The 10,521-nt window shown below is 40.5% G+C and overlaps 1 protein-coding gene across 7 annotated transcripts in view; it reads right to left on the bottom strand.

Annotated features, from left to right (window-relative positions):
- Positions 1 to 533: 533 nt before the first annotated feature.
- The window catches only part of fip1l1a (FIP1 like 1a (S. cerevisiae)), a 66,066-nt gene continuing 56,078 nt past the window's right edge, over positions 534 to 10,521 (bottom strand). For 4 of the 7 annotated variants that reach the window (XM_063002095.1, XM_063002094.1, XM_063002096.1 and 1 more), the window contains 2 exons: positions 3,697 to 3,846; positions 534 to 2,332 (listed from right to left, as the gene is read on the bottom strand). In XM_063002095.1, coding sequence (XP_062858165.1) covers positions 2,088 to 2,332; positions 3,697 to 3,846 — 395 coding nt within the window. In that variant the 3' untranslated portion in view covers positions 534 to 2,087. The remainder of the gene's footprint in view (positions 2,333 to 3,696; positions 3,847 to 10,521) is intronic. The other 3 variants (XM_063002097.1, XM_063002099.1, XM_063002101.1) reach the window with 1 other exon arrangement.

The raw sequence follows: 10,521 nt of genomic DNA, 5'->3' as shown, positions 1-10,521 counted from the left end.
ATGCAAATTCCACACAGAAGGGAACCTGGCCACCCGGCCAGGGAATCGAACCAAGGCCCTTTTTGCTTAAGGTGCCACTGTGCAGTTTATGCTGTATGAGTTTAGATATGATGCACTTGTATGACTGTATTGTAATTAAGGCGCACGGGGTAGAATTAAAACCCTGGTGGTTAAAAAAATTAACTACATCTGCCTTATGCAACCATAACATCATAAGTTCCTAGCTAATTAGCAAGTGGGTCAGCTCTCTGCATATTCTGTTTATTACCACAACTTGTGTGGTGTAGTGAAAGGCTCTGGAGAGTGTGTCTATAATGTAATTAGCAAGTGGGATGTAAACAAGACAGTCCAGCTCTGTGTTTGCTGTTTTCTCAGGCGTATGATATGCTTGCTTAGATTGAGCTTTTCCACCTCATTTACATTGTAGAAACAATAAATTATTGACCCCTTACCCTGGCGAATCTATATAAAATACAGTATGAAAGAAAATGTTCATCTGCTGTATGGTGGTGTGAAATTAAAAATCGAACAACTGCTTTATCAAATTATTTATAATGCTGTTTTCTTCAATCAACAAAATTACCATTTGGCACAACATAAATATTATTAACATTAAATTAACAATCAAAATGCCATTCAGGTCTCTTTTAAATGCTTAAATTAAAAAGTTTGCAGACGTTTGGTCATATTCTTTGGTCTGTCTTATTGAGCTGCTACTGTTTTTGTCAGGTATACCTACCATATACACCAATCAGGCATTTGACCAACATTATGACCACCTCCTTGTTTCTACACTCACTGTCCATTTTATCAGCTCCACTTACCATATAGAAGCACTTTGTAGTTCTACAATTACTGACTGTAGTCTATCTGTTTCTCTGCATGCTTTGTTAGTCTCCTTTCATGCTGTTCTTCAATGGTCAGGACTCTACAGAGTAGGTATTATTTAGGTGGTGGATCATTCTCAGCACTGCAGTGACACTGACATGTTGTGCTGGTATGAGTGGATAAGTGACACCTCACTGTTACTGCTGACAGAAGATGACCAACTCAAACAGCAGCAATAAATAAGTGATCATATCTGACTTCACATCTACAAGGTGGACCAACTAGGTAGGAGTGTCTAATAGAGTGGACAGTGAGTGGACACGGTATTTAAAAACTCCAGCAGTGCTGCTGTGTCTGATCCACTCATACCAGCACAACAAGCTAACACACCACCACCATGTCATTGTCACTGCAGTGCTGAGAATCATTCACCACCTAAATAATACCTGCTCTGTAGTGGTCCTGTGGGGGTCCTGACCATTGAAGAACAGGGTGAAAGCAGGCTAAAAAGGTATGTAGAGAAACAGATCGACTACAAAGTGCTTCTATATGGTAAGTGGAGCTGATAAAATGGACAGTGTGTGTAGAAACTAGGAGGTGCTTTTAATGTTATGGCTGATCAGTGTACATACACTTTGACCGTAGCCCATCTGATGCCATGCGCAACACATCACCAATGCTTTATTACATGATGAAAGGGAGGGATCACTGAAAAGTAGTATTTGTGTGGTGGATTATCCAAGTACAGCAGTTACACTATGACCCTAGTGACACTATAGTGTGTGTGTGTGTGTGTGTTGCTGGGTGTTTCTTTTTTAATGTCAGTGCTTTCCCTACGAACCAAAAATATCCTGCCAAGAGCAGTCAATGGTTAAAAACTGACCACTGCAAGAAAAAGCAATGAAGAAAAAGCTATAGTCTGTAATAGTATACCGTCAGAGTGCAGTAATGAGGTTGGTATGAGTAATAATGTCCACACTGGTACCATCATTACAAAGACTACAGCTTTACTGCTGTGCTGAGAACAGTTTAAAACCCATATAATATTTGGAACCTGGTGGTTAATTGGTGGATGACTTTGGACAACAGCTGGGCTACAGCTAATAAGTGTACGTTGAAGGTAGGCATACTTAATAACCTGGCAACCTGGCAAATAAATTAGTCCTATAAACCAGTCCATTCACACATTTACCTTTAAAATGTAACAAAAAGCAGCTCCTGATGAGCCAGGCCTCTGATTGGCCCAAATAAAGATACTATCATGTCACTTCACTTAAGAATAAAATTAAGATCACACTGCCATGACCCCGCTCGGTCAAGGCAAAATAATTTCTGGCCAGATGGTTACTCAGTGGCCTCTGATTGGTTGTCGCGTTCAGTGCTGCGCTCGGTACTGCGCTCCTCGCTGGGTTCTGCTCTGTCTCGGCTATGTTTGGAGCGTTTGTGACGGTGCCTCCTGTGGCTCTCTCCGTCATCACTGGCATGTCTTCTCCTACTGCTGCCACTAAGAGAGGAGAAACAGAAGTCGATAGCAGACAGTTTATTTAACACATACCCTTTAGCACTAGCTCCATGTCGTTCTGCACATACGTCAAGCTTATTCAGTAAAATGAGTTAAAAACTCAGTTTAGTCCATTATAAATAAGTCAGGAAAACTTAAACTATAGCTACACTGACTAGATCAGGCCATTTCTCTAAACTAAGGGGCTACTGTGTTACCAACTGTTACTCTGACTAAGCATATTAGGGCCTGTTCGAACGCCTAGTGAGCTGCCCTGCTGTCTACCGCCCAAGTAGAGAGGATTCTAATAAGACATTGACTAATAAGGCAGGTTATTCAGATGCACTACTTAGGCAGCGATTGTGGTGATTACGTCACCGCGGTTTTCGCTTACTAAGCTAACACAGATAGCCTCAGGCCATTCAAACCAAGACGCTGAGGCGGAACAACCCGCTAGCATGCCAGCTAACATCGTACTCCATGTACCGAAAACGGTTCAACTATCACTGACAAGCTTAAAGTTGCAAATAAATGACACTTGTGCACCTGCTAAGCATCAGATGCTCCCTCGTTATTCAGGCAGTTTATTGCTTCGAAATAAGGCATCTCAGTAGGCAGCATTTTAAGGTGTCTAAGAATTTGAACAGGCTTCTTCTCAAAAGCGCATGTAGAATGACGTAAAATGTTGTCTATATAGAGAGCTCGCTAGGTTTTCTGACAGACCCAGTGTAACATTAAAAGAATCATTGTAAAGTAAGTCCTTGGGCGCTCAGGTGATGCAGAGGTGAAACACGCTAGCACACCAGAGCTGACATCTTGAACGTGTGAGTTCCAATCTCAGTTCTGCTACCGGCAGGCTGGGCGCCTACACGAACGATGATTGGCTTGTTCGTGGAAAGGTGCCAGAGGGAATTCGTTATAACAGATGCAATTATGACCTCTGCTGGCTGATTGATGGCGCCTACACAGAGACGAGGGATAATATGAACTCGTCTTGTGCAGGTGAAAAGATGCAGTCGGCAACTGCACACAAGTCAGAGGGGGCGTGTGTTAGTCACAGCTCTCTTCGGTTAGGAGTGGAGGTCAACATCAGTAGAGAGGAAGTGTAATGCATTCAGATAATTGGATATGACTAGATTGGGAGGAAAATTGGGGGTGGGGGAGGGATACAGAAGTCCTTACTGGAAAAGAGGCATCAGTATTTATGTACTTTAATTTGTTTTAATTGTTTTTTATATACTTCATGTTCTTCACCTTAAGTTCCCACAAATGTGTTGCAACTGTACTTTGCTTTTACCTTTCTGTCAAGTGCAATTAAAAATCGAGTTCCTAATAATTTATAGTAAGTTAGTGGGTGTTCATGCTACCTGTGTGAAGATCTGTTCCGTTCACTCCGGTCCCTGTGTCTTCTATCCCGATGCCAGTCTCCTCTGTCTCTCTCTCTACCGGAGCGCTCCCGATATCTCTCTTTCTCCAAGTCACCCTGGTCCCTGTGCCTCGAAATGCGCTCTTCATCACTACACACACACACACAATATTTAATTTGTGCTTCATATGGAAACAGCTCAGATAGTTCAGAAATGCCCCAAAATTGCTACTCATTGAACAACGACTGGTTGATAAACATTTGGGTGAGTGTGGAGCTTTAATCGTCATGCTTCACTGAGCATTGGATATGTGCATTTGAAACAGACAGATAGAACTGCAGGGCAGACTGCAGTACTGGATCTGAGAAACTCCCTACTAAAAGCCCTACTAGTGGTTAAAAAAGCTTAAAAAATCTAGTTGATTGATGAAAAACACAGAATAAAGAAAATGTGCTTTAGTCAATGATGTAATAACAATATAATACATATTAAACCAACTATTAATTCATAAGCCTTACATTTACATTTTCAGCATTTAGCAGACGCCTTTATCCGAAGTGACTTACAACTGAGATTATACATTGCAAACAATTGAGGGTTAAGGGCTTTGCTCAAGAGCCCAACAGTGGCAAGCTGGCAGATGTGGGGCTTGAACCACCAACCTTCTGATTATCTTAACCGCTGAGCTACCACTGCCTTACAACTGTAATAGGATACTACAAGTAAGAAAGAAAAAACACTCCCATGCCTACTCCCTCTATCTTACTTAATTATTTTATTTACTTTCTCTCTCTCTCGCCCTTACACACACACACACACACACACACACACACTTGCTGTGACCTCATATTTCACTCATATTACTTTTTAGAATCCATTGTCCCAGAACACTATGCTCTAGTGATAGAGCCAAAGATGATCTCATCTGAAACAAAATAATGTGTTTGTCCATCACACTAAAAGAACAAAAAATGCATCTAAATAAAAGCCACAACTTAGTTTTCATCTGCTTAAATAAAGAATGAGAGAAAGAGAGAGAGAGAGAGAGAATCATTAAACATGTGGCCATAATGGAGTTGTTAATGCATCTTACTTCGTGTACAAGCAACTTTGGAATTACTGGTGTAATTACAACGATTAAAAATAACGATTTAGCAACTTTGAATTATTGTGTATAATTCCTTTATATACACTGGAGAAACTACAAACAAAAAGGAAACAAATTATTCAGCAAGTTGGAATCTGACCCTGTCCAGACAAGCATTTCATGTGGCGCCTTCATCCATTAAGATACATTAAAATGTAGACATCAAATTTAACCCAATAAGTATTTCAGTACTTACAAAACAGCAATATGCATGCATAAGCGTATGCTGTGGTGTCAACATTTTCAAAAAGTGCGTTTATCCTATCCACAAAAAAAGTGAGGAAGCCGCTCAGGTGGCGCAGCCGTAAAAACACACGCTGTTCACCAGAGCTGAGATCTCGAATACATCGTATCGAATCATGGCTCTGCCTGCCGGCTGAGGCTGTGCGGCCACATGAACAACGATTGGCCTGTTGTTCAGATAGGGGCGGGATTAAGCCGGATGGGGACTCTCTCTCAGACTAGTGCGATTGCGACCTCTGCTGGCTGGTCGGTAGCGCCTGCACGGAGATGGGAAAGGAGTGCGGTAGAGGGTGTGGCTCTCCGTACACAGTGCTGTACTGCACTGAACTCGTCAAGTAGGTGATAAGATGTTTGATTGCTGTGCACGGGTCGGAGGGGGCGTGGAGCAGCCTCGTCCTCCCCAATTAGGAGCAGGGACCAGCATTAGTGAGTGGATGATTGACGGGCAGAAATTGGATGCGCTAAAGTGGGAGAAAAAGGGAAAAAAAAGGAAGGAAAACAAAGGTATCAGATCATTAACACAATAAATACTAGAACACTGTTTTAGTATTTGGGATGCTAGGGTGTTACTATGGAATCTAAGGTAGTTGCTAGGGTGTTGCTAGGACGCTCCTATGGTATCCCAAGTAATTCCTGGCATGTTGCTAAAAGCTTGGCAGGGGATTGTTTGACTGGGTTGTTTTAGGTGGTTATCAGGGTGTTGCTAGTACACTTGCATCAAAGTGACAAGAACAATTCAGTAACCCAAATCAGAATTTGAATGATTGGTTAGTAAAAAAGATGTTCCTTCAAAAAGCTGTGTCAAACAATCTCTGTAGTACAGTTCCAAAAACCTATAAAATATATGCTAAGGTGCATCATGGCATATTCTGGCTTGTAGTAGCCTATTTATTTATTTTATGCTGTGCTTACACCATGGTTATATTCATGGCAGGAAGGGTAGATAATTCTCAGTCTATCATCCCTCTCAAGTGCTGTTCTTATATGTTGTTCTTTAAATGCTCTCTTTTATGCCAATTTACTTCAAGAAATTAAAGATTGTTTATAAAACGGATAGTTCCAGTCCTAAAATCTGATTGGCTGAGCCGCGTTCGAAGCCGTTGTAAAATCCCGGATATATGCACACCTATGACCACCTCACATCATTCCATATTAATACGCCACTGAAAAGAAAAAGTACAAACTTGGTTGAACACTATTTAAGTCTTGTACAATACATGGAAATGTCCAGATTAATATAAACAGTAATCCTAATCATTATAAAACGGATCGTTCCGGTCCTAAAATCTGATTGGCTGAGCCGCGTTCGAAGCCGTTGTAAAATTCCCGATAAACGCACACCTATGACCACCTCACATCATTCCATATTAATACGCCACTGAAAAGAAAAAGTGAATGTTATGTTCGCCCTCATGTTGCCTAGCAACACTGCTAAGGAACTACCTGGGGTCGTGGAAGAATGCTTTTTGAAAGTATTTTGGTAAATAAAAACATTTATAAATTGAACATTGTTGTATTTTATTATATTTTATGTTGACCGCCGTTTTATAAAAGCAATAAGCCACTGGAGACCGTGCGTTACTGCTATGATTTTATCACGGGAAAGACGGTTTAGGCACTCCGCTAAAAACAACCTTCCCCATGATAAAATCGCAGTAACGCACGGTCTCTCGTGGCTTATTGCTTTATTAAGCGGGTGTTTCGTCCAAGAAATAGTGTAATAGCGTTTGTGGAGGAATGTTTATTGCGAATGTTATGTCCGCCCTCATGTTGCCTAGCAACACTGTTAACGGACTACCTGATTTCGCGGAAGAATGCTTTTTTGGAAGTGTTCTTTGTAAATAAAAACATTTATAAATTGAACATTGTTGTATTTTATTATATTTTATGTTGACCGCCGTTTAATAAAAGCAATAAGCCACTCGAGACTCCACTCCGCTTTGCATTGTGCCAAAACATCCTTCCCCATGATAAAATCGCAGTAGCGCACGTGGCTTATTGCTTTATTTTATATTGGCTTGGTCTTTGGTATTATTATAGATTGGTGTTTCGCTATTTAATACATTTAGTCAGTATGTGTTTAATGGAAAGAGGTATTCTGCAGGTATTACAGAGTGGAGGAGCTTCCCCCATATGTAATATGAAGGCGTTAATCATGTGTGTCCAATGCGACATTTGTAACCCATTCGCCTCATCAAAATTATTGAAATGGTCTGCTATTTGAGTCAGAGTAACCCTTCTACCAGCCCCTACCAGATGCACAGTGGCTGGGTGGGTAGCACTGTCACCTCACAGCAAGAAGGTCATGGGTTCGATTCCCAGGTGGAGCGGTCTGGGTCCTTTCTGTGTAGAGTTTGCATGTTACATGTTCTCTCTGTGTCTGTGAGGGTTTCCTTCGGGAGCTCTGGTTTCCTCCCACAGTCCAGAACATGCAAGTGAGGTGAATTAGAGATACAAAATTGTCCATGACTGTTTGACATTAAACTTGTGAACTGATGAATCTTGTGTAGTTGTGAACTACCGTTCCTGTCATGAATGTAACCAAAGTGTAAAACATGACGTTAAAATCCTAATAAATAAATACATAATAAAGAAGGGTAGCAATAATTCTGATTGTATCTGGTTAAAACAATGTGGAACGACTCTTTTGACTTTCCTTGTGTGTCCCCTGATTATGTAAGATAAAGTAATGTAAGTGCAAATGAACACCGCATGTACATTATGTAAGTGTGAGATGCATATGATTTAAATCAGCTACCCTTGATGCTGTAAATGCAAAGTTGTGTCTTCGTGTACACACAGCCACCTGCATACATGGCAAGGCGTTACAAAGTCTGTGCATACATGTGCATCAGCTGAATAAACGAAGGACAGATGAAGGACAGACGTGTCCTCAGTGAATCATAAAGATGAGATCAAACAATGTGTGAGGGACAAGTGTTTACCAAATGTCTAACCAGCTGTTAGAGAGAGTGGGAAGTGAGAGCATAAAAAGTGAAAGTGAGCATTAGAGAGAAAGAGAAAGTGAAAACATTAAAGGAAGAATGAGAAGAGAATGTCAGAGAGGGAGGGAGAAAGGTCAGGACGGCTCAAAGGCTCAAGCATGTTGTTCTAAGTATCATCACTGATGTGCTTATACATTCAATTTAAGTCAAAAGTGTACATAAATTTGCAAGGCACAAGTATATCAAGGCAGTCTTTCAGTTTAACCTCTTTTTTGTTAGGGAATAACTGAAACACACTGTTGTCTAAAGTCATTAATAGTTTATAAGTTTATTTATTTGGATGTATATGCAGCATGGCCTTCTAATTCCTTGTTACCTTGTTCCTTGTGACCTATTAAAAAGTACATGTTGACAAACTATCACCTTTAATGAACAATTTGCTCTGTAATCAATGAACCACAAAAACATACTGGACAACTGAATGTGGCATTACTCTTCACACTCTAGCAATCACCATGGGCTTAGAGGCAGTTGTAACCCAGAGGTTACGATAGTGGACTAGTAATCAAAAGGTCGCTGGTTCAAGTCCTACTACTGCCAAGTTGCCACTGTTGGGCCCATATGCAAGGTCTTTAACCCTCAATTGCTTAGATTGTTTACTGTTACAGTACTGCAAGTCGCTTTGGATAAAAGCGTCTGCTAAATGCCATAAATGTAAATAGAGGCTGTATCTTACAGAAGAAGACCCCACTATAAAATCAGACTGAAGTATGTTGTTGACTGAAGTTTGTTTTTGAGACACGACCAATTACTACTCATCTCGCCCTCACCAATTTGAATGGAAATATGAAAGTGCGGAAACTTTTTGAAGATCCCTCGTATTAACAATTTATTGCATGCCAAACTCCTTATAGACAGTGAGAGACGGCTAGGATTTAACTCAGGATCTTGGTGCTGCATGGCACCTGTATAACCTGCTGTGCCACCATGTGCCACTGTTAACTGCAATCCATCCTTATTGAAAAAATAAGATAGATAGATAGATAGATAGATAGATAGATAGACACTTTATTAATCCTGAAAATTAAGGCCTCAGTAGCTAGTTACATACATTAAAAGTAATTTTATTTATTTATTAGGATTGTAACGTCATGTTTTACACACTTTGGTTACATTCATGACAGAACAGGTAGTTACTCATTACACAACATTCATCAGTTCGAGTCTTTAATGTCAAACACAGTCACGGACAATTCACCTCACTTGCATGTGTTTGGACTGTGGGAGGAAACCGGATCTTCTGGAAGAAACCCACACAGACACAGGGAGAACATGCAAACTCCACACAGAAAGGATCCAGACCGCTCTGCCTGGGAACCAAGCTCAGGATCTTCTTGCTGTGATGTGACAGTGCTACCCACTGAGCCACCATGCCACCCAAGTCTAGAATGTCAAACACAGTCATGGACAATTTTCTATCTCCAATTCACCTCACTGCATGTCTTTGAACTGTGGGAGAAAACCGGAGCTCCCGGAGAAAACTCATGCAGTCACTGGGAGAACATGCAAACTCCACACAGAAAGGACCCAGACCGCTCCACCTGGGAATCAAACCCATCTGACCCAATCGGACCTTCTTGCTGTGAGGCGACACTGCTACCCACTAAGCCGCAGTGCCACTGCAATAAAGCTACTAATTTAAACAGTACTAAATGAAGCCCTCTGTACAAACAAACAACTGTTTACAGCTACTAAATTGTTATTACAAATTTTCTATTTAATAAAAAATGACTGTACTTCAAAACTATACATATCAGCTGTTTTTCTTCTAAACTGCTTTCTGTCAGACTCATACTGGCCATTTTGAAATATATTTAATCAGACTTTTATCATGGGGGAATGATTATGCACCCGCTGTGTAATTCATTCAGAATTAGCATCTGCACATCTCATCTCCACACCTATTACATTATTTCAAAACCATGCCAAAGAGCAGACAAAGGGTAGCAGTATAATTAACACTACAAGAGGTTGAAGCATGATTAACACTTGCCATTAAGAAGCCGGCTACTGGACAATTTTTTTTTGTTATTGTTGATTACACAGGTGTGTAGAACAAGACTTTGGAGATGGATTGTTATTGTCATGATAAATATTAAGTCAATTAAGTAAATATTAAGTATTACTAATATTTCTAGAAAAAAGGAATATTCATTTTGGCCATATCATCCAACCCTATTTATAACAGCCACCACTAGTTAAAGCAGTGTTTAATAGATGTGTCAGATGGCACTTTTCCTTAGTCTTTTCTTCTTTAAATGTTTTATTTGCCGTGTCATTTTGCATTTATGTCGATATCTGTGTGTGTGTTGCTGGTTTGGCCCCAGCTGTTCCACTGGCCTGTTTTCTCTTATTTGACTGAAGACGGTGCCAATAGTTTACACATATGGACAGTCAAAGTTGCTACACATTTCTCTTTTTTTATCTAAG

This window comes from Trichomycterus rosablanca, chromosome 9 (genome assembly GCF_030014385.1).
Source record: "Trichomycterus rosablanca isolate fTriRos1 chromosome 9, fTriRos1.hap1, whole genome shotgun sequence".
Taxonomy (NCBI): Eukaryota; Metazoa; Chordata; class Actinopteri; order Siluriformes; family Trichomycteridae; genus Trichomycterus; species Trichomycterus rosablanca.
This window is presented reverse-complemented; position numbering and strand designations above follow the sequence as displayed.